This window comes from Macrobrachium nipponense, chromosome 1 (assembly GCF_015104395.2).
Source record: "Macrobrachium nipponense isolate FS-2020 chromosome 1, ASM1510439v2, whole genome shotgun sequence".
Classification (NCBI taxonomy): Eukaryota; Metazoa; Arthropoda; class Malacostraca; order Decapoda; family Palaemonidae; genus Macrobrachium; species Macrobrachium nipponense.
The window spans coordinates 140259162-140284119 of record NC_087200.1 but is presented as its reverse complement, the minus strand read 5'-3'; the positions used below and the strand labels follow the sequence as shown (position 1 = coordinate 140284119).

The window sequence follows — 24958 nt, the reverse complement described above, 5'->3', positions numbered from 1 at the left end:
AAACAACTTACATCGCATTGTTAACCAATTATACAAACTATTCACAAGACAATATTCCTTGGTAACAATGCTTATTACAATTATATATAAAAAAAAAAACATTCACTTGTACACAAACCTGCACATTTCCACTTAACACCATGTAATATAAAGGAACATTTTCCATATATGTACAACATGAACATAGATATTCAATAAAAATTTATTTTCCATGTCGTTATTGTAAGTAACGACAATCTAGGGGGACTCCTGGGTTGGGGAAAAGACTGAAGCATCACGAGGTATGGTGCACGGTCTCTGACCAGCTATCACCTCATGCGCGCAGGAGCTGCCAGGTCTCACAGATTCCTTGGTTTACAATCTTTGATTATTTTAACCGGTTACCAGCTGGCACTTGGATAGTTATCCTGTTGTTAAGACCTCAGGTTTGTTAGGTGTGAAAAATACAAATTGATTAAACATTTGTCATATTTCAAATGTCTTCATCTAGTCCCTTAATTATTTATTAATTGAATCTGATACGGAAAATGCATACCCTTGAATAACTGCAAATTTTATTAGCAAATACTGGCCTATGACTTAGCTTTAAACCATTCCTTCAAGAAATTCTCCAAAAATACAATATTTCGGAAACCAGGATGATGTTCTCAAGACATTTCAAGCTCAGCATGTCTGGCAAAAATAATGTCTTTAGAACTATGCTCTTTTTGGGATGGGAGAAACTGTTACACTTCCTCTTCAAAGATGGACAATCATGCTCACTGCTTTTGCCTTGGTCAATTTACTGTTCTGTTCAGGCACTGTCATGACTGCGGCTGCAGTAGTCCTGCTCCAGCACTCATGGTTGGATGAAGACAACTTGAAGTAATTGGTAAAGTCATGGCCCTGGTGACTGCTGGCCCTCTTGGCTAGCATCTGTCTTGCTCAATGCTATTCATTGTGATAAAATGCTCTTGGGAATTGCACATCAATCCTTCAGGATGACACATGTTGGCCAGCTATGTGTACCTCTGCCTAAAACACTTGTCAGGAGAACGTGAAATCAACAACTGGCTCTCAGACCATTGATCTTGTGTGTGCAGTCACTGTTGGAGGCAAAATCACTAGTGAAGATGTGGTCATAAGGAAGAGTGCACTACCAGAAGTAGCATGAAAGAGATAGTCATGTTGATCAACTAATTTACCGCTGCTGAATCAAATCAACGAGGAAAAAATCTCCAAGGTCGGTCCAGCAAAAATCTACCCTGGTCACAGACACACAAGCTGGGTGGTTATCAGCCAGAGAGGGAGACAAGTATGGAGGTCAGTCAATGGGTCTAACCAAAGAGGGAGACCAAGCAGGTCAGTCAACAAGTGACACAGGTGTTGAGCAATAAAGGTGAGCAGTATGCAGTGCAAAAAGTAAGCAAAGTAAGCTGACTGGATAAGGCTACTGAAAAATCATTATACAAGACTGGTGCTCGTCCACTACTATAAATGAAAAGGACATCAACCTGACAAAAAATTCAGCTGGGGACAAGAAACACATCAATGCCAGCTCATCAGAACTTTTAACTTAAAACATCACCATCTTGGAAAGGCATGCCCACTGGTCAGAATACCACTCATAGCATGTCTCACACCTAAGATGAGGGCAAACGCACTATTTGTGGCAGCTATTACACAAGAGGTGTGGGTACCTGTTGAGAGGCCACATGTAAGTTTAACAGGCCTTAATTGAAGACTGTTACATACAGGTACATCCCCTTTAATGATAGATAGAGGTATGATGGGGTTAGCAGTTCTGAGAGTATCGAAATTATGATGCAATACTAATATGACAATATTTTGAAAATACTTTTAAATTTCACGTGCAACAGGCACAAGCAGCAGAGTACAGTCTGGAAGAAATAGAGCAGTTACTTGTCACATGGATGGAGGACCAGCTACAAAAGCATATGTCACACAGCCTCTTAATCATTCAAACAATGGCAAACTTGCTTTTTGAGGAACTAAAAAAATAATACTATGATACCCACAAAAAAGATTTTGCAGCAAGTTCTGGATGGTTTCTAAGTTTCAAAAACTGCTATAATTTTCATACTGTGAAAATTAGCAGTGAAGCAACACTAACTGCTTTGGGTTAAGATTAACATTGATGAAGTTAATTGCTGAAGCCACTACTAGCACCTGTGCGAAGGCCTTTCTCTCAAGCTGGATCAGCCGCTGCGGCGTACTGGACGACATCACCATGGACTGAGGTCCTACCTTCCTGTCCAACTTACGGGCATCCAGTATATGCATAGATTGTACCCTGTACTGGGCTAATTTCAAGATATGTTAATTTCACAAAACTATGGGGTTTTTGTAACCTAACCCCATCATACAGGGAAGATACCTGTATCTTGTAAGGTACACTGAAAAAGTTCAGAAAATCCACAAAAAGACCACACACATAGCCATGGCAGTAAGGAATGACAAAAAAACACAAGGTGGAATAGTGCTGATGCCAAAAATCCACAGTAAAATGTAAAATGCCCCATAACATCACTGATAAACACGTTCCAATAATATAAAGAAACTGGTACATATTACTATAATTCTGCTGCAAAAATGCAATGTATTAACAATTACAAGCAGTAAACTGATTAACTGATGATAATTACTATTAGTGATTGAAATATGTTACACCCAGAACCTGATATATAAAAAAAATTAAAAATAAACTAATATATAGTGCAAAGTTAGGAAAGCTGACCTTGCACTTGGAACAGAAAAGAAAATTACCATAATAAAGCAGGTTGCCATATACAAAAAAATCTACCTCCAAGTGCTAACTAGTTGAACAACTCATTAACTATTCAGTGTTAAGAAATTTTCACAGTAAACAAACATCAAGACTTGAGAGAAAAAGAAGCATTTAACAAAACACTACAACAGCAGCAATCCAAGAAAACACTCGTAAGTGGAGTGTAACTTATAAATAATGTGTAGATATCTAAACTTTATCACAGACTAAAAAGAAAAAAATTATTGGCCTGAATAATCCTGAACCATGGTAACTAGAAATAAGCTGGAGAATTCTGGAAGAACTGGTAACAGTTTTGCTCTCTCATGACAAAGTAAGGTTGGTGACTGACAGGTACCTTAGTCCTTGTAATGCATTTGTCATGCAACTACCACATTTTCTATGTTATACAAGGGACTATACTGAGCTGGGGACATTTGAAGATCATACAGAGCTCCTAGGAAGAGACATAAATCACCATAGCATTTTTACTTTTAATTGCAGATTATGGATGGACTATGAATATTACTTCCACGACACTACTTCAAACACCTACAAAGAGGGCTCCTCAACAGTGCACAAAACCCCTTAACTGTACCAATTGCATTCACCTTGCATGCATTACTTTCCTTCCCGGATGTAAAGGTCCTCCTTTCTATAACTCTTTTTACGCTATCAATTTAACATTTTCTAGGCCTTCCCCTTCACACTCTGGATTACACATGATTCTCACCAACCAATCATCCATTATTCTTTCCATTGTATTTCTGTTATTTCTGCATACCTAAATTATCTCACTGATCACTCCTTTCACATGCACTACCCTTTATGCCACTTATTCCACAACTAATCCCACTTTTAATTCACTGTACACAAGAAGTTCCCTTGCAATCTTGTACACATGAAACCTGCTACATTCCTTCTACCTAATCTTTGACTCGCCTGTTTTGCTATCATCCTATATATATGACTGACAAGGTTGTGATATAATAAGTTTTAGATATGGATAAAAGAAACCATCTGGAACTTCAATCCAGTCTTTTAAGGTTTTTTGGTACAGTAATGTGAAAAATTAAGACAATACTCACCTTAATATGAAAATGAACAAGATTACAACCAGGAATCAGGATACTACTCCCTCTACCACTGTTGAAGAAGAAAGAATTCAATTCTTCTTGGCTAAGTACATCAGTTCTTATTACTGCGGCTGCTTTTGTAGGATGTGACTGATGGTTTACAGGAGCATCAGTTCCTCTTGCAAACTACAAGAAAGAAAAGATTTCACAATGTTGGATTATAATTTACTTGTTCATTAATGACTTCAGATTATATTAATTTAAATGCTATTTTCATGATAAAATTAAGTTTCATATATACTTATCAAGCAATTATATATGTAAGTATTTTGCCTCATGCTGCAACTTTAAATTTTCTCAGTAGCGGTTCTTGATTGTTTACCTAGGTGACAGCTCTGCCCTCTACAGGGAACATTGGAACAACACAGCAGCCATTCGACAATTCATTTGTGCCCTCGTGTTCATGAAAGGGGAGGGGGAAGGCTTTAATATAGTAGTAATTACTTGGTAAGTATATATGAAACTTAATTTTACATCATGAAAATATGTATAATTTTCATATAAGTAACTTGTCAAGTAATTGTATAGCTGAATCCCCCTTGAATGGAGGTGGGACACATGGTCATAAACTACTCCCAAAACAAAGCACGATAATGACTTTTGAAATATAATGATCTGTCAGCATTGAATGTAATGCTTGTTGTTTCCTTACCTGGCAAGAAAGTTAATGCAGTAGAATACTACCTCTGGTTGGTGCTTATCTTGACCTGTGGTGGCGTGGTGGTATAGCTCTGGGTTGCCTCTACTCAAGATGGAACTTTGCAGCAAGGGATAACGTCCGAATGCTAGCAAAGTTTACAGGTGCCCTTGCCCTGGGCCACAGTACCAAGATAAAAACCAGACAACGCTGTCACTTAATCTGGAAACACTTGATAAACACCATACTCTATCCACGAAGACTGGTGGATACTCCTAGTATTTTGTACCCACAGACTCTCTCTTACGTCAAGGCAAAAAGATAGGAGGGAAATAAAGAAAAAAGAAAAGTTTCCTAGGATTCTTCTAATACCATGCCAGCCAACAATAAAGGCTCAGTGTACTGCAATCATTAAACATGGTTTCTATGTACCGTATATACTCGCATAACACGCGATCTCGCATATCATGCGACCCCCAAATTTTCACCCTTAAAAAATTATTTTATCACGTATCTCACGTATCATGCGAATTAAATTTACGAGACCAAATAACAATGGGCTATCCTCTTTATCTATTCAATTTTTTAGCTAGGCTAATCCCTTTTCCTCCATCTTTTAATCTATACCATCTTCTAGTTAAGTGTAAAAAAGTAAAAATGAATGCCAAAGGTATCGGTAGTAATGACATACTTGTTTGGAAAACGCATACAGCCAGAAACAGCTGATTTGCTATGAACAACCAATCCGATAACTGCCTTTTTCCTTGCATTTCAACCATCGTACGATAGTAAAAAATTACCATAGTTATGTTACAAATGATGTTAAGGAGAATAGGACCGATATATTTTTACATTGCAGGTAGTAGTCGACTTACTACCGCAATTGATTACGACCAACCAGTCACAAATCAGCCGTGTTAATTTTCCGTAAGAATAATATACTAGCCTAGCCTACACTAGGGTAATCAGTACCATCTTTACATATGGGTAGTCTAGCCTACCTACACAGCATACTTTATACATATGTATATGGCATAGTAATTATTAATTACAGCTAATTTTCTAGGTCAATGCACACTGGCTTATGATAATTCAGTACAAAGAGAAATTGAATAACATCTAACAAGTTAGCCTCGCGTATACGATGATGACGATATTATGGTACATATATCGTATATATACGAATACTGTAGCCTAGCCTTCAGTATACTGTATACTACATATACAATATAAATTAGTAATTTATTAATATAAGCCAATTTTGGAGGTTCAATGCATTCTGACTATGATATATCAGTAGAAAAAAAAAATGGACACGAAACGGGAATCAGATTCGGACAAACATCGGCATACCTAATTGAGCGATGTCAGGCTGCTGACAGCTAGTATATTTACGAAATAAAAACAATGAATACTCATCTTTAATGAGATTCTTTTATAAAGTTATACATTACAGTATCCAATAATATTGTATGTATTCTCATATTATTATATCATAAAATACTAACAAAGTGGTCAGTGTTTTGGATTAGAAATCAGCTGATGGCAAATACGAGTTTATTTCTCCGTATTTAACTCAATTCAGAGCGAATTGCCTTTCTCCTAGTTAGCGTAAAATATCTAGATACTTTACTTATATAGGACAATGGAATTTGTCATTTTACTAAGTGTTTTTAAGTCGAAATATGAATTACATACGCCTCGTGAAATAAAGTATTTTTTTTCATTAACAGCTTGCGTTGTGGGCATGTTTATTGTGTAAAAATATTACGTGATTCCGTTCGCTATTTTCACTTCACTTAATCATAGTATGAACCTTTACCGTAACATTACGTATATTTTATCGGCGTGAAAACAACAGTAAAATGTGTCCTTTCGAGACCTGAAGTTTTGATTTGAATGATTTTCTTTCAATTCTATATACGGTTGTGTTTAATGGCGTAAGTTTACTGGAGTTATATCTTTGTTGCCAATGCACGATAATAGTACTAAATGGATGAAACTCGCAAACTTCGGTACAGTAGATACCTTCAAACTCGACCGTAAACAAAATGAGAGAAATGTTTTAATCAAAACTATTCGGCATAAAAAGAATACATTTTACTGTTTTCACTCCAATAAAAGAAAAATACGTTAAGCTCGTAGTATTCTGACAAGATAAAGTGAAAATATCAAACGGAATCTGTTGATTTTTGTTTATGCAATAAACATGCCCTCAGCGCCATCTACTAACGAAAAAATAACTCAATTTCGTTCACACACGATACATTTTTAAGTGATATTTCCATTTGAAAACACTTTGCATAACATAAAATAACCTTGTCTCATATAAATAGAGTATCTCGAGATTCATTTGCGCTAACTAGAAGCAAGAAAGTTGCTCTGATTTGTTGTCCAACACAGCAAAACAAAGTTACTCGCAATCGCCCTCAGCTGATTTTCAAGCCAAAACATGATTGCTATGTTTGTATTTTATAAATACAAACAAATAGTACGTAATATGAAAATACATATACAGGCAGTCCCCGGGTTACGACGGGGGTTCCGTTCTTGAGACGCGTCGTAAGCCGGAACGACGCTTGGTAATATGTCTTAAACTAATAAAAAGTTATAAAAACCTTACTTGTAATCCTTTGGTTACACTACATGTTGTTTCCTGTAGTTTTATGTACAACCTGGAGTTATTTTCATAAAAGAATGCTGGTTCTTGAAGGTAAAAACTATTGTAATCCTCTGGTGACACTACATTCTTTCCTCTGGTGACACTACATTCTTGAAGTTTTATGTACAACCTGGAGTGATTTTGCCAAATCTTGAGGGCTACAAGAACAGCTGATTACTATTTACGTATCATATAGACTAATTAAAGTAAACGTATCTTTAAATAGGCTTATATATTAGTATCAAACAAAAACATTTCCTGCCATGAATCAGAGGCCGTTTAATGAAACGACACTTCTCTGTCCTATCTGTTCAGAAAATAAACGTTACGTCAATCCCCGAGGACCATTGGTTGCCAAAGCGTCTCTCTCTCTCTCTCTCTCTCTCTCTCTCTCTCTCTCTCTCTCTCTCTCTCTCTCTCTCTCTGATCAAATTATGTACTGGATAATGTCTCTCTTTGGATACTTCGATTTTGCCAAATCTTGAGGGCTACAAGAACAGTTGATTACTATTTACGTATCATATAGACTAATTAAAGTAAACGTATCTTTAAATAGGCTTATATTATTAGTATCAACAAAACATTTACTGGCATGAGTCAGAGGCCGTTTAACGAACGAACGACACTTCTCTGTCCTTACTCGGAGCGTCGGAAGACGCCCCTCTCTCTCTCTCTCTCTCTCTCATCTCTCTCTCTCTCTCTCTCTCTCTCTCTCCACTACGCACCAGCATCGATAATGCAGCGTCTATTCAATGCGTTGCCAGCTCATCTGAGGAATATATCAGGAGTGAGCGTAGATGTGTTTAAGAATAAGCTCGACAAATATCTAAACTGCATCCCAGACCATCCAAGATTGGAAGATGCAAAATATACCGGAAGATGTACTAGCAACTCTCTGGTAGACATTAGAGGTGCCTCACACTGAGGGACCTGGGGCAACCCGAACAAGATGTAAGGTCTGTAAGGTCTGTAAGGTCTCTCTCTCTCTCTCTCTCTCTCTCTCTCTCTCTCTCGCTCGTAGTAGCCATCTTGCTTGGTGAGACGTACCCGCGTGAAGTCAGATTAATCAACAGATATCACAAGTTTAACATACGACTAGAATTTGAGAAATATCTAGAAGTGTTCGTGAACTATCGGTGATAAGATTAGTTTGAAAATAGTAGGATAAGCGTCTTCTAAGTTAGTTTTAACAAGATGTAATACTGAAATCCAGAACAAATGGATGGCAGTAAGTTCCAACTGCGGGAAAAGGTGGCGTAATTTAGCTTGCTTGGCAGATTCGCAATACGATGAGGTAGCATGGAAGGGAACTGGCATTTCTCATCTATGAAATCAGCAACAGTCCTAACCAAAAAGATACAAAAGCATTCATAGATATATTAGAAGGATATAATCCTTCAAACTGGAACAAATCTAATGAAAATATCTTGAAAATAATTGAAGAAGTTCCAAATAAAATCCAAGTGGTCAAGAGACTCATAAAGAAAATATACATAAACAGCATATTCCGGACAAAGAAAATGAATAAGGTGAATCTTGTGAATATCCTAATTGATGCATTAGGAAAAAGAATGCCAAAAGCATGCAAACTGTGTAAGGTCTGGTATAGCATAGTCAGTCCACAAAACCTAATCAGAAAATGTGCTGCATGCAACATTCCGACCCATCCACAGTGTGCTGAGGTAATGCAAGATTTGAGAAAAGATACAAGAATTTTTTGTTCACATGTCTATCATGGATAGACAATGTTATTAAATCAAGATTGAATGTACAAATAGTTGAGGATGAAGAAGAAGAGGAAGAGGAAGAAGAAGAAGAAAAAGAAGAAGAGGAAAACGGAAGAGAAGTAAACAAAAATGAAATGACAGAAAAAAATAAGGAAAACAAAGAACAAGATAAAAGTATGGATGCAGAGATACTCATTGATACTACATATGAGGCAATAAAGAAAAACAGCATACCTACGAAGAAATAAATTACGATATGACAACAGAAAAGCAAATCCCGAAGAGGCTCTACCCAGATCTACACAATGACGGGAAAGAGGAAAAAATAGACAAGAAGACAAAATCTGCAACCTTTTGAAAAGAGGGAATTGCAGATTTGGAGAAAGATGTGTACTACAAACATCCTAAGGTATGTCAAAACTATGAAATATATGGTAAATGTGCATAACTTAGATGGCTATGGGGATGATTGCAGAGATCTGCATCCAAAAATATGTAAAAACCTAAAAGAAGGAAAAGGATGTAAGTTGCGACAAAAAATGCAAATATATGCACCCTGTAGCCATGAATCATAATCAAATAAATAACCAACCAAGTAATAAAATCCAAAATAAGAAAGAAACAAATAAAGAGAGAAATCAAGAAATATCAGGTAAAAGAGCAAAAACCAACCAATGAGATATGCAGAGGTGTCAGCAAAAAATTTCAAAGCATCAGCTCCGAAATTCTACTCAATAGATAATAACTGTATTTATTATGCAAGAGGATATTGCAGAAACGGAGAAAATTGCAGATTCAGACACAAAATGATATTGTTATGATACAATAAAGTTTCATACATACTTACCTGGCAGATATATACATAGCTATCGACTCCGTCGTCCCCGACAGAAATTCGAATTTCGCGGCACACGCTACAGGTAGGTCAGGTGATCTACCGGCCTGCCGCTGGGTGGCAGGATAGGAACCATCCCCGTTTTCTAATCAGATTCTCTCTTCCACCTGTCTCCTGCGGGGAGGCTGGGTGGTCTTCATTGTATATACTGCCAGGTAAGTATGTATGAAACTTTATTGTATCATAACAATATCATTTTCATACATTCAACTTACCTGTCAGATATATACATAGCTGATTGACACCCTTTGGTGGAGGGCAAGAGACAGCTAACTACTGACTAGACAGGTAAACAACATATGTTGTAGGTATTTATAGACCTTGGTTCCTCTGTGTTTCTAGACGAAGGGTTGACTTCCATAGCTATTGCATAGGAGTCTGCTTCGTCTCAAGAGCCTTAGCAAGATAGTGATCTGTGGCCAAGAGTTCTTGTGGGTCTACCGATGGGGTCTTATCAAACCTTACTCGGTCGAGCCTAATTGGCATTTGTCAATGTGCTAATCCGCTATAGACAACATGCCTATGCCTATTGGCATAACTAAGGAGCGCAACACCGATCCCGATCACCTGTTCCTAAACATGAGGGTTCGCGCTAAATTGAAAAAGAGTTATCCCCCAAACTCCTTTCAAACCTAAAAAAAATCACTGAGTTAAAATAAATTCAACTCATTATTAAAGGATCAGTGTCGGCTCCTTATCCCAGCAACGTATCCGCTGATACGTATAACCCAAGAGAGAAGGATCTCTCGTAGGTTTAACTTGAAGTCCTTCGTGTAAGAGCAGTCAACACATAGTTGCATCTCTCATATGTTAAAGCTAATATGTCTTTCCTGACATAATTGTTACGAAAAGAACAAGAATTTGCAAAAGCTCGCACTTCAAGAGCTTTTAAATTCTCAGCTGTTTGAAGGTAGTTCTCAAGTCACTTATGAAGTGCTTTAGAGATCACCATTGTTTCAAAGAAGACTAGGACTTTCTTTGAACTGGATCTCATCTGGATGAAGCCTAGCGCTGCTTGCGCCTGGCTGGCGCGAGGAGTATCCTGTTTGGAATACTCCTGGCGCCTGACAGTCGTAAAACTCTTCGAATACTCCTGCCGTCTGGAAGGCGCATCTCGCTCCAAATACTCCTAGCGCCTGTTAGGAGTATTAAGCTCAGAATACTCCTGGCGCTTGGTAGGTAAGGCATCGCGCTTCGAATACTCCTGGCGCCTGGTAGGAGTAAAAAGTCTAGAATACTCCTGGCTCCTGGGAGGAGTATCGAGGTCAGAGTACTCAAGGCGCCTGGCAGGAGTATCTCTTCCCGAATACTCCTGACCTACGCATGACCTATGGTTGGCGCATCTCGATCCAAATAACTCAGTCCTGGCGCCTGTTAGGAGTATTAAGCTCAGAATACTCCTGGCGCTTGGTAGGAGTAAAAAAGTCTAGAATACTCCTGGCTCCTGGGAGGAGTATCGAGGTCAGAGTACTCAAGGCGCCTAGCAGGAGTATCTCTTTCCGAATACTCCTGACCTATGGAAGGCGCATCTAGTTCCGAATACTCCTGTGGCTTGGTAGGAGTATCGCTCATGGAATGCGCCTTTCGAATGGCAAGTATATTGCGCTTAGCGGGCGCTATACTCCTATCAGGAGTTCCTCTCTTCTCCAGTTGGCTCTTGTTGCTTGGATGAAGATCTGGGCCTAGAACGATCTACAGTAAGCCAGGCTCTTTGCGCCTACTTGGCGCCTGGCTCCTAGTTGGCGCCAGACGCTTGGCAGGAGTTACTTCCTTTCCCACGTCTCGCCTGCCTAACGCATCGCTCCCCCCAGAGATGGCCGCTTGTGCGACAACTCCCCTGTAGGGTTCGTCGCGCCCGACAGGAGATCGGTATTTGGATCTCTAATCGGAAGCCTGTCATCCTTTTTACGAGTAGGCTCTTTAGAAAGTACTCCTACCAAAGACGCTAATTGCTCCTGCACATTCATCAAAATTAGTCCGTTACATCCAGTAGACGATAGGAAACCTCAAAAGTCCGAGAGACAAGTTTTCCTCCGAGGAGAATCCTTATTGCATACTTCCGTTGCTAACGAGTTCTCCTCCTACATGTTGATGAGTTTTCTCGTTGCAGAAGCTTCCCTATCCTTGCCCGAAGGAAGGGAAGGAGCCTGGAATTTTAAAGAGATTCTGACTGAAATTGGTAGGACTCCTGATTTCTAGCTCTTGAATGTATCTCTCTGAACCTTTTGGGAAGTAGTTTGAGCCCCCCTCGCGTTCCAAAGACTCTGTCAGTAAACGTTTAAACCTTGTCTTCTTTTTCTGTAGATGAACAATGTCACTACATTACCCGGACAACGAAACCTCTATCTGACAGCGTTTGATCCAGGAATAAAAGACTTTAGTTCTTTTGCCAAACATACTATGCTGGCCAGAACCCATTGCCGAGTCTTCATAGAATTTGATTCCAGATTCTAAAGCCCAAAATTTCACTTGTCCTTTTGATCGTTTAGGACCAAGAGAAAACATTTGATTAGCAGTAGTTCCATCTTGTCGGAACACGGAATCTGAGGCCCAAATTAGGATCCCATTCTAAGTATAAAAGCTCTTACTCTTATCGTATAGAGGTATTGTAATAAGATCCCGAAGATCTTAATTCCTCTACCATCTCTAATATTCTTTGTCTAGACAGAGTATATCTTTTACTGTGTTCATTGATAGCATAAAATACCAAGGTGATTCTTCCCTCTGAAAGGGAAGAAAACCATTATGTGGTTCACAGAGGTATCGGAAGAGGGACAGTTTCCCCTTTCTATCTAGCACGATCTGCAGCAACTCTATGTCTTTAACATATTTAAAGGAATTATCAAGCTTCCCTTGAAAAATCCTCTCCATTCATATTTACTTCTGGTCAGTCTGCACGCAGACAGACTCAGAGTGAATAGGTTTTTCAGGTCCAATATTTATTTATGATAGATTCCGATAAAATCTCTACTCTCTTAGAAAAACCTTCCGACACATGCTGAAAGAAGAACGTGACCTCTGTGAATCCAACCTTTCATTGCCAAAATGATGCATTCATCTTCTTCCTTTGACGCCCATTTATTTTAATATGTGTTAAGAATATATATAACTAGGGGAAAAAAGACTAAGTTTATTCCCCTATTTAAATTAAAGGTGGCGTATCTTGCTACCTCTCTTGTTTCGAGGAAAAGGAAGCAATCTATAAGAAGTCGTTCATCTTCTGCCTTGCGAAGAGATCTGTGAATACTTTCCGCAGGGTCTGACAACTCTTTCCAATAAATGTTAAATCGTGCTCTGCCGAATTAAAATCCTTTATAATTCCCGTCACATTGTGGTAAACAGCATTCATCTAGGAAACTCTTTGTAAGGATAGTAGGAACGCTGTAATTAACCACGGTGTGTGCATAAGGCTTAACCGTATCGTTATCTTAAGGTGAATTTCCTACTACATTTTTTCCTCGCTGAGGCAGAGAGATATCCTTAGCAAAACGAATACGATGTTATTCATGTTTGCCTAAAAAATCCCCTCAATTCGTGGTTATGACCCTGATTGTATGGGGAATATACGGTGAAGCATTCGTCCCTAGGAGAGAAAGATGTAACCAACGTTCACGGACCGAGAACCGGATGGTACTAGATTGGCTCACAATTACAGCCGTCTCGTTCACTGCCTGGCTGCATTCATTTCTGGAGTTGCCAGTTACTCCCTTCTATGAATGGATATAATAAAATTATTCTCGAGTCTAAGAAAGCTCACAATAATGCAAATTTAAGCCCAAAAACCAACCTTTGTTAAATACCGAAGCTGAGCAGGTATTGTCGTAACAAACCTTTTAAGCGAAGTCCTTACTAGGAAAATCCTGTAAGGATATAGATAATTCCGTAGCGAACCAGAAAGGCAACTATGGTATGCGTATATGACTTGTCATTCAGTAGTCGTATACAGCAAGCCTTCTACGACACTCTTTCCTTCCGACATGCAGAGAAAGAATGGAAATCTTACTCTCTTCGTTCATTTCGTCAATAATCCGAATGAGTATTAGTCAAAAGAGATCGCAAATGACAACCGAGGATCGAAGAGAAATCTCTTCAGCTTTTATTATCTTGGAGATAAGTCCGTATTTTACGCCTTTCTTATCTGGAAGAGCCTCTAATCAATGAATGAGAGCTCGTACGAATCTGTTCAACTTCCAAACGATTGCCCCTCTTTCTGTAAATGGTTGGTTGCATTATTTTTAGAAGGATGATGATTTTAATATCCTCTTACTAATACTGAACTAATTCTCACAATTCTGCTCTATCTTCCATTCCTCAAGTTGGGACAAGATTGAGCAACCGGAGGAGAGCGCTTCCTTTCGAAAGGTGAAGGGCTTTTAGCAGTACCGACTGTAACCTGACAAGGGCTACGGCAGCCTGTGCTACATCTTGAGTCCCTGCCTGGAAAAAGCCGAGCTTGCTCTTGCCTTTATTGCATTAAGACGATCCTGACAAGGGCAACGGCCGCCTGTGCGACAACTTCCGTCCCTATCAGGAGAAGCCTCGAATGTCTTTCACCTTTCGCCTGGAGGACTCTTGGCGGTTGTCAGGCTCTTCTTGTAGGAGAAGTGCCTGGCGCTAAGCAGGAGTATCTTGCCTAGAATACTCCTGGTGCCTGGGAGGAGTATCGCGATCGGAATACTCCTCGTCTCCATGGAATACTCCTGGCGCCTGGCAGGAGTATCGCGCTCCGAATACTCCTGGCGCCTGGGAGAGTATCGCGATCAGAATACTCCTCGTCCTCGGAATACTCCTGGTGCCTGGCAGGAGTATCGCGCTCCGAATACTCCTGGCGCCTGGGAGGAGTATCGTGCTCGGAATACTCCTGGCGCCTGGCAGAAGTATCGCTTTCCTAGGAGGAGTATCGTGATCGGAATACTCCTGGCGCCTGGTAGGAGTATCACGTTCCGAATACTCCTGGCGCCCGGGAGGAGTATCGTGCTCGTCGGAATACTCCTGGTGCTTGGCAGGAGTATCGCGTTCCGAATACCTCCTGGCGCCTGGGAGGAGTATCGTGATCGGAACACTCCTGGTCCTAGCAGACGTATCGCCCTTGGAAAGTTTTCTTGTTGGAAAGTTCCGAGCATCTGAAAGGCGATCCTCGCCTGGAAAGTTCTGTACGTCTGGAAGGTTATTCGAAACTGGAATCTTCCGCCTTCTGGAAGGTTCCGCTTGTGCGGAAGGTTCTGTGTGCGGAAGGTTCCGATCTCTTGTACATTTGTTCTTGCTTAGAATTCGACAATACTTCCATTTTCGACATAGCCCTCCCTTTCTTCTGAATGAGAAGGACTTCCATTTCCGATGAAGATCCTGGTTCATAGTGCTTCAGGCGCTTTGCGCCTATATTCAGGCCCTTCAGGTGCTTTGCGCCTCGTTCAGGCGCTTTGCGCCTTGTTTCAGACGCTTTTAGGGGCGATTGCGCCTCGTACCGGAGCTTCATGCCCAAGGAGCTAGAAGCTTAAAATTTATATATATATGTGTACTCACTAAACGAGATCCATATAATTCATTCGATCAACAAATATTCTTTAATATCTAATTCGTTCTTCTCAGAATAGATATATTTTCATATACATGTACCGATGAGGAATTTATTGAAATAACTATTTCAAACCCCCATGGGATAGAGCTCCCCCCCCCCGTCCAACCGTACGGGGGGACGAACCCGGATAGGGCAATGCCTCTACCGTAACTGTTATCGAATGATGTCTTCCTTTCTTCGTCTCTTCTGAGGTTCCGATAGCCAGACGAGATTATCTTGCATCTTCATTTAATCTACGCCGTTGAATGTTTCTTCTCCTTATTCGTCAAGACGATAATAATAAGGGAACACATTGAATTAGGATGCCTTTCCAATGGCTATCCCTGGCAGGTCTGGACGTCCTACAGAACCTGCCGAGGGACGCCTGATCGGTGGGGGTTCTCCATAACCTCCGTACGGCTTTCGACATTCCTTCTCCTCTGGGCCTGTGAGCTTGGAAGAGGTCTAGGCCTGGGAGCGAGACAGAGCCGATCAAAGCGCACCCTCTATTGCAATGGGGAACACTATAATCACTTCTTACCTTATAATATGCTCGTATCTTGAGCTACATACCTTTATCTTCAAATTGCAAATGAATTTGTAGTTTCTCTGTGAAGTAAGAAGGTGATGAGGAAACAACACTACTAGTACTGTTAATATTCTAACTGCTTGTCAGAACGAGGGCTATTAAAGTTTCTAAAGAAAGCATATCTAGTTTCTATGTTTTTCTGACTTCCTCAAATAGGAAGTTACCTTATTCAAATTCTAACATTTATTACACTTTATCAATGAATAAATATTTATATTTCCCTTTCTTGCAAACTATGTAATTGTCTACCGAAAACTTCGTAGTTACACATCCTCTATTCTTTGAAAACTTCGAAGTTAATTCAATAAAAGTTATTGAAAAGTTATTAAAAACGTATGCCAAACCACCGATCCAGTACTTCCCTGTAAAAGTCGGCCCAGAAGATCGATGGCGATGAAACACGAAAATCAATCAGGAGGGAGGGAAAGTAAACATATGTTTACCTTCCCAGCGACAGAGAGAAACTGATTAGAAAACTGGGATGGTTCCTAGTCCTGCCACCCAGCGGTCAGGCCAGGCCGGTAGATCACCTGACCTACCTGTAGCGTGTGCCGCGAAATTCGAATTTCTGTCGGGGACGACGGAGTCGATAGCTATGTATATATCTGACAGGTAAGTTGAATGTATGAAAATGAATAATTATGATGAAGGAAGATCAAATATTATGGAAAAGTTGGATTTTTTAATGTCAGAATTTCTGGAAATGAAAAAAAGAACAACATACCAGAACAGGAAAGAGACCATGGGGAAAATCCTTATTACTACCAATATTAAAGAAGGAGAAAACACGCAAACCATCATAGTGATGAATGCGCAGGGTTTAGTTACGAGTAACTCAAAAAGAAAAATAGAGTACTTAGAAGAACTAACCCAAAATGAAAAGAAAATAGATATAATGAATATAAGTGAAACCTGGTATTCCCAAGAGACTGGGAATGATGATCAAATAAAAGGGTTCCAAACTTATAGATCAGATAGAAAAATAGGAATCAAGGGGGAACCGCAATATATGGGAAAGACAAAAAACAAGGAAAAATATATGAGAAATATAGTAACTCAGAATGTGAACTAATAGCGGTAGAATTTGAATCTGAAAAATTGATGAACATAGTAATATATAGACCTCCTAATACTAAAGAGTTTGACTTAATAATTGAAAAATTGGATGATATATGTAGAAATCACAAGGACTGGACTATTCTCCTATCTGGTGACTTCAACTTTCCTTTCGTAGAATGGAAAGAGCGAATAGGAGATTGTGGTTGTACTTATACATATAAAAAAGAGAGTAATAGTAGTGCAGAAGATAAGAGGCAATTCGAAAAGCTATTAGATATGCTACTAGAATACAACATTCAACAAATAAATCACCTGCCAACAAGAAGGAAAAATACTTTAGACCTAGTATTTGTGAACGAGATGAATTATGTTAAAGAATAATAGTTTATAATGCGAGTATTTCAGATCATAATGTCATAGAATTAACAGTTCATTCCAAAGCAAGTGAAATAGAGATAAGCAAGAAATGAAAAAGTGGGAAGGATATGGAAAATACAAAAACTTCTACAGTTAAAAATATAAAATGGTCAGAAATTAATGAAGAATTAAACAAAGATTGGGATAACCATTTTCGTAAGTGATGACATAAGGGTAAATACGGAGATATTATACAAAATATTGGAGAAAATAGTGGATAAATATATACCGAAGAAGAAAAGTAAACATCATTCATGCATACCAAGAGACAGAAGGATCTTGTTCCAGAAAATCAGAAGTGGAAAAAAGGTCTTGCAAAAGAAAAAAATGCATGGAAAGTTATAGTAACTAAAAAGGTAAAGATAGAAAATGCAGACAAAAGATTATACAATCAAAAGAAAATGAAAAACGGGACTTGGAAGAAAAAAACCCTATTAAATATCAAGCAAAAACCCCAAACTATTATACTCATATGCGAAGAAGATGAATAAAAGAAGAATAGAAATAGGCCCTCTGAGAATTGAAGGGAGATTAACGAATGAAAAAAAGGAATTTGCAACATACTGGCAGAACGATATAAGAGAGAATTCACCCCTAGAATAGATAATGAAGATAATGATATAGAAGTAAGGGACGAAAATAGTGAATCTTTAGCTGACATAGAAATTAATGAAGCTGATATTGTGCAGGCAATTAATGAAATTAAAAATGGAGCTGCTGCAGGGCCGGATGGAGTCCCTGCTATTTTGTTAAAGAAAGTAGTTCATTCTATCGCAAAGCCACTTGCAATATTATTAAGACAAAGTGTAGATACAGGCAAGATTTATGATGAGCACAAATTAGCATATATCACCCCTACTTTCAAAAGTGGATCAAGACTAGAGGCAAAGTAATTATAGGCCTGTGAGTCTAACATCACATATTATGAAAGTGTATGAAAGGGTAATGAAGAAAAATATTATGAAACATTTAATAAAAAATAATTTGTTTAATATAGGACAACATGGTTTCGTACCCGGAAAAAGTACACAAACCCAACTGTTAGTCCACCGTGAGAACTATTCAAAAATATGAAAAGCGGAAATGAAACAGATGTGGTTTATCTAGACTTTGCAAAAGCTTTTGACAAAGTAGACCATAATATATTAGCAAAGAAAATTAGAAAACACAATATCGTAGATAAAGTAGGAAGATGGTTTAAAAGAATTTTTACACAACAGAAAACAGATAGTTATTGCAAACGATGAGAAATCGGATGAAACCAAGGTAATATCCGGTGTGCCACAAGGTACGGTGCTAGCTGCAATATTGTTTGTTATTATGATTGAAGACATAGACAGTAATGTTAAGGATTCGGTAGTGAGTAGTTTCGCTGATGACACAAGAATAAGTAGAGAAATTACTTGTGATGAAGATAGGAACGCTCTACAAAGAGACCTTAACAAAGTATATGATTGGGCAGAGGTAAATAGGATGGTATTTAACTCTGATAAAATTTTGAATCAATAAATTATGGAGACAGAGAAGGAAAGCTATATGCATATAGGGGACCTAATAATGAGACAATCACAAATAAGGAAGCAGTTAAAGACCTTGGTGTGATGATGAATAGGAACATGTTATGCAATGATCAAATAGCCATTCTGTTGGCAAAATGTAAAGCAAAATGGGAATGTTGTTACGGCACTTCAAAACAAGAAAAGCTGAACACATGATTATGCTTTATAAAACATATGTTCGTAGTCCACTTGATATTGCAATATGATATGGTACCCACACTATCAAAAGGATATTGCACAAATAGAGAGTGTACAAAGGTCCTTTACAGCTAGAATAGAAGAAGTTAAGGACCTAGACTACTGGGAAAGGACTACAATCTTAAAATTATATAGTCTAGAAAGGAGAAGAGAACGCTACATGATAATTCATAGGCATGGAAACAGATAGAAGGAATAACAGAAAATATCATGGAACTAAAAATATCAGAAAGAGCAAGCAGAGGTAGATTAATAGTGCCCAAAACTATACCAGGAAAAATAAGGAAAGCACACAGAACATTAATCCACTACGCACCAGCATCGATAATGCAGCGTCTATTCAATGCGTTGCCAGCTCATCTGAGGAATATATCAGGAGTGAGCGTAGATGTGTTTAAGAATAAGCTCGACAAATATCTAAACTGCATCCCAGACCATCCAAGATTGGAAGATGCAAAATATACCGGAAGATGTACTCGCAACTCTCTGGTAGACATTAGAGGCGCTCACACTGAGGGACCTGGGGCAACCCGAACGAACTGTAAGGTCTGTAAGGTAAGGTAAGGTCTCTCTCTCTCTCTCTCTCTCTCTCTCTCTCTCTCTCTCTGATCAAATTACTGGATAATGTCTCTCTTTGGATACTTGGAATTTGCGTTGTAATATAACCAGAAACTTCGTTTTGTTATTATTACTGGAAACAAGCAATGATTTTTTCATTATTTGCGCTTTTGGACTGTTATATGTAAACTTTGCGCACCGCAAGCTAGTATGTATTCATTCGCTCGGAAACTAGTTCCGCATATGAGGCGTCACTAAAAAACATAGAAAAATACGACATAAAAAGTGTCGAAAATCATCATAACCTCAAAATTTCTGTTGTAATCTAACCAGAAACTTATTTTTATTAATATACTGTGCTAAACTATAAAGGATTTTTATCATAGTATGAGTTTTTTAAAAGCGTCGTTAACTCGGAGCGTCGGAAGCGTCAGTGTCGTAACCTCGGAACAAGCGTCGTAACCCAGGACGGATTTTTCCATTGAATATTTAAGAAAAAGCGTCGTAACCTCGGAACGTCGTAAGCCGGAACCGTCGTAACCCGGGGACCGCCTGTAATATTATTGGATGCAGTGAAGTAAAACATAACTTTTTAAAAGAACCATGGAAAAGAAGCATATCCATTAAGCTTGTATTTTATCATACGATACTAATGTATGATTATTACATACTCGAATTTTATGTCTCATATAAGATGCGACCCCCTTCAAATTAGCCCCAAACTTAGGGCTTCAAAAGTCGCATGATACGCGAGTATATACGGTATTTCAAAATAATGAAAAGCAAAAATTTACTTGCACTTACAGTACATGGACTGCATAATAGCAGGCAGGGACATGTTATGTCTGAACGTCAATGAAGTGGACACCGCTCTGATGTCATGTGCTCTTACATTAAAGTTTGGTGAAAATTCCTCCTAGATCCAAGAGTGTGCTTTTTAATTAACTCTCAGAAAAAACGACAATGATTTCTTTGACAGAGGGTGAGATGGGTTCTTAATCGAACACCAGAGGTTATTAGAAGCATGTACCCTAATCTTTTCTGTCCGATGTAGGTAGTGTTTCAGTGCCTTGACTGGATATAGGCCAGGGCTTAGATGGGACCTCATTCTTCATCAAAATGCCTAAGGTGAAGGAACAAACTGTATCCCCTTGAGAGAAGCCCAATTTCTCGTCAATGATGGGCCTGACAGCCGTTTAAGGACCACATCCAGATGCCAGAATAATGAAGAATTGTCCGTTTTAGATTTTGATGTCTCGAAAGACTAACAAGTCCGTGATAACGGGGTTTGAAGAGAGATCCAATCTTCTACGTTTCGTGGCCGAGCTAAGCACAGCCCTATAGCCTATAATGCTTGAAGAAAAGTTTTTCTATTCCTTAACCCTTAAACGCCGAAGCGGTAAAAATAAAAAACTCCCCCGAATTCCGGAGCCGGTTTTGAGTGAGCGCGGAATCGGAAAAAATTATTTTTTCAAAAAATCACAGCGCGCTTAGTTTTCAAGATTAAGAGTTCATTTTTGGCTCCTTTTTTTGTCATTGCCTGAAGTATAGTATGCAATCATCAGAAATGAAAAATAATATCATTATCATATGTAAATAATGCGATATATGGTAGCGAAAAAAAAAAAAATTCATACATAATTGTATTAAAATCACGCTGTGCAAAAAACGGTAAAAGCTAAAGAGTTTCTTTTTTTTTTTTTCGTTGTATTGTACACTACATTGCAATCATTTTGATATATAATAATTGTAAAACAAATAAAAGCAACACCGGAAAAATATTATCACAAAACGATGTACGAATTTGTAACATGCGAACGTAAAAAAATATTTTTTTCAAAAATTCACCGTAAATCTCAATATTGTTCTAGAGACTTCCAATTTGTTTCAAAATGAATAAAAATGATTGAATATTACGATACTGTAAGAGTTTTAGCTTACCAATTGCGTTTTTTTTTTCGACCTTTATTTCGGTAGTCAAAGTTGACCGAACGTGGTTTTTTTCTATTTATCGTGATTTATATGCAAATATTTTGAAAATGAGAAAAGCTACAACCTTCAAATATCTTTCATTTTATTTTACATGAAATTGCGCACATTTTCATATATAAAACTCTATGAAATGGCCTAATATGAATGGAGCAAATTTCCGAGAATTCGATGTACGCCAATTCGGAGATTTATGGCGGAGAATCCGCGCGCGGAGGGAAGGAAAGTTTTTTTCATAAATTCACCATAAATCGAAATATTGTGCTAGAGACTTCCAATTTGTTGCAAAATGAAGGGAAATGATTGAATATTACTAAAATATAAGAGATTTAGCTTACAATTGCGTTTTTCGACCATTTCGGTAGAGTCAAAGTTGACCGAACGTGGTTTTTTTTCTATTTATCGTGATTTATATGCAAATATTTTGAAAATGAGAAAAGCTACAAACTTCAATTATTTTTCGTTGTATTTTACATGAAATTGCGCACATTTTCATATATAAAACTTTAAAGTAACGGCCAAATTTAAAATGGTGCAAACATTACCACAATCGCACGTAACATTTTTTCGGAAGAGTTACCGCGCGGACGTAAGGAAAATTTAATATTTTTCATAAATTCACCATAAATCGAAATATTGTGCTAAAGACTTCCAATTTGTTACAAAATGAAGGTAAATGATTGAATATTACTAAAATATAAGTGTTTTAGCTTACAATTGCGTTTTTCGACCATTTCGGTAGAGTCAAAATTGACCGAAGGTTGAAAATTTGTCACTTATCATTTTTTTATATGAAAATATTTCAAAAACTGATAAAAGCTACAACCATGGGTGGTTTTTAGTTGTATTGTGCATGAAATTGCGCACATTTCCATATATAAAACTTTATGTAACGGCTAATTTTAAAATGGTGCAAACATTACCACAATCGCATGTATGATTTTTTTCGGAAGAGTTACCGCGTGGACGTAAGGAAAATGTTTTTTCATAAATTCACCATAAATCGAAATATTGTGCTAGAGACTTCCAATTTGTTGGCAAAATTAAGGTAAATAGTTGAATATTACTACAATATAAGCGTTTTTAGCTTACAATTGCGTTTTTTCGATCCATTTTCGGTAGAGTTAAAGTTGACCGAAGGTTGAAATTTTGGCACTTATCAGTTATTTATATGGAAAATATTTCAAAATTGATAAAAGTTACAATCATGACTATTTTTTTGTTGTATTGTGCATGAAATTGCGCACATTTTCATATATAATACTTCATGTAACGGATAATTTAAAACGGTGCAAAACTTATGTCAAAGTGACGAAATAATTTTTGAAATGTGTCACTGATACTTTTTAGTGCGATAAGAAAGAAATTCGCGCTTGCGCCTGCGTAACTATTGTAAACAAAACAACGCCTTGATCCGTGAACTCCCAGCATCCCCCAAGGCGCGTGATTCAAAAGTTTTCGGCTGGTAGGCCTATAAGTATTTTCCCGCAAATTTTTAAAAAACTTTTTTGAGCCAACGTATGGTACGTCCATTCGGAAATCGGGGGAGATTTTGACTCGACGTTTAATATGTCCATTCGGCGTTTAAGGGTTAAGAGGAGGAGAAGTCTGTAATCCAGTTACAGTGGTTATAGAATTTGAGATATTCTGACTGAGGCACCACTGTTGAAAGACTGACCACTTAGCCTGATAAACAAGGCTAGATGGATAGATGATCTGCATTTCCTCTTGAAAAACCCCTTCGCTCTGACCAGCTTACAGACAGTCTGAATCCTGTCGGAATACGAATGGACAACCCTAAGTGGTGTCTTCTGAAGTGGGGTTTTCTGAAAAGAGACTGTTTTTGAAGAAGCATTCTTGATAAGTCCATCATCAGATGAAGATGGAAACCACTCTCTCAGAGGCCAAAATGGAGGTATCATGGTCATGGTCCTATTGCTGTGCATATGAAACTTGTTTAAGTCCTCCCTGATCATGTAGAAAGGAGGAAATGCATGCATGTCTAAGTTTGACCAATCTTGAAGCATGGCGAACGTGGCACATGAAAGAGGGTCTGATGGCAAGTACTACAGAGGAAGAGGATGGTTCCCGGAGGTGGCAAACAACTCTATCATTGGTTTGTCCCATAACTTCCACAGGCCTAGACAAACTAGGGGTTCTAGGGTCCATTCTGTGGGATGGACTTGCTTTTGACATCTCAGGTTGTCTGCCATCACATTTAGTCTTCCTTGGTTGAAGCAAGTGACCAGTCACTTGATTTTCCATCTGCCCACAGCAGCAAGTCTCTCGCTGCTTGACAGAGAGGAGCGAGTCCTGCCTTGCTTCCAAATGTAGGCTAAAGCTGTGGTGTTGTCTGCATGAACCACCAGTCTTCTTGTGGACTTGGGAGGCAAAACTCTGAAGGCCTAGATGCACTGCCTTCAGTCTCTATGTTGATGTGTAAGCCCTGTTGATCTGGAGTCCACGTCCTGTTGCCTTTTTGATTCTCTAACAAGGCTCCCCAGTCTATGACCAATGCATTGCAAAAGTTCAGGTCTGGGTTCAGCGAATGATGGGACTTCCCTTCTGACAACCTTCTTTCCGACAGCCATCACTGATTTTATTTCTGGGGTGATTGGGAAGACATGACTGTCAGGCTGTGTTTTCCTGCTCCAGTTGGCCTTCAGGTAAACTTGGAGGACCCTCATATGTAGTGTAGGGTAAGAAGGGCAGGTCGTAAGGGTTATATGAGCTTCTTGGTAGGCGTTAGGTACTCCTAGCTTTAGACCTCTTTTCCCATAAAGCTGTTGGCTGTGTTTTGCATCTTTCCAAACAATGCCGTAGGCCGTGTGTGAACCTAGGCCGCTCGAAAATGCCCTGATTCTCTCTCAGTCTACTCCAGCTACTTTATCGGGCAGACGTGCTCGCCTCCGACTTGTTGTCAGCCCCTTTGTTTCGTCATTGCTGTTTGGAGCCCTCGTCAGACATCACGATATATTTGCAAGCCACTAAGGACAAAGGTACGCCGAGAACAATTTTAAAACTTGCATGCCGTCAACTGAGTAGACTCGCCACCATACTCCCGCTCTAACATTGGTTCCTGATGCTAGTCACCGCTGTAAGCTCCTGCTCTCCTATTGTTCAGCATCTGTCCCATCATCCCTCTAAGTAAAGGCGTCCTTCGACCATTTCGTCGCATCAGCGTTATCGTAGGCACGTTGAATTCGTT

The 24958-nt window shown here is 38.7% G+C and overlaps 1 protein-coding gene across 3 annotated transcripts in view; it reads right to left on the bottom strand.

Moving 5' to 3' along the window:
• Positions 1-24958, bottom strand: part of LOC135219686 (uncharacterized) — a 205169-nt gene that overhangs the window by 91049 nt on the left and 89162 nt on the right. For all 3 annotated transcript variants that reach the window (XM_064256639.1, XM_064256641.1, XM_064256640.1), the window contains one exon: positions 3856-4029. In XM_064256639.1, coding sequence (XP_064112709.1) covers positions 3856-4029 — 174 coding nt within the window. The remainder of the gene's footprint in view (positions 1-3855; positions 4030-24958) is intronic.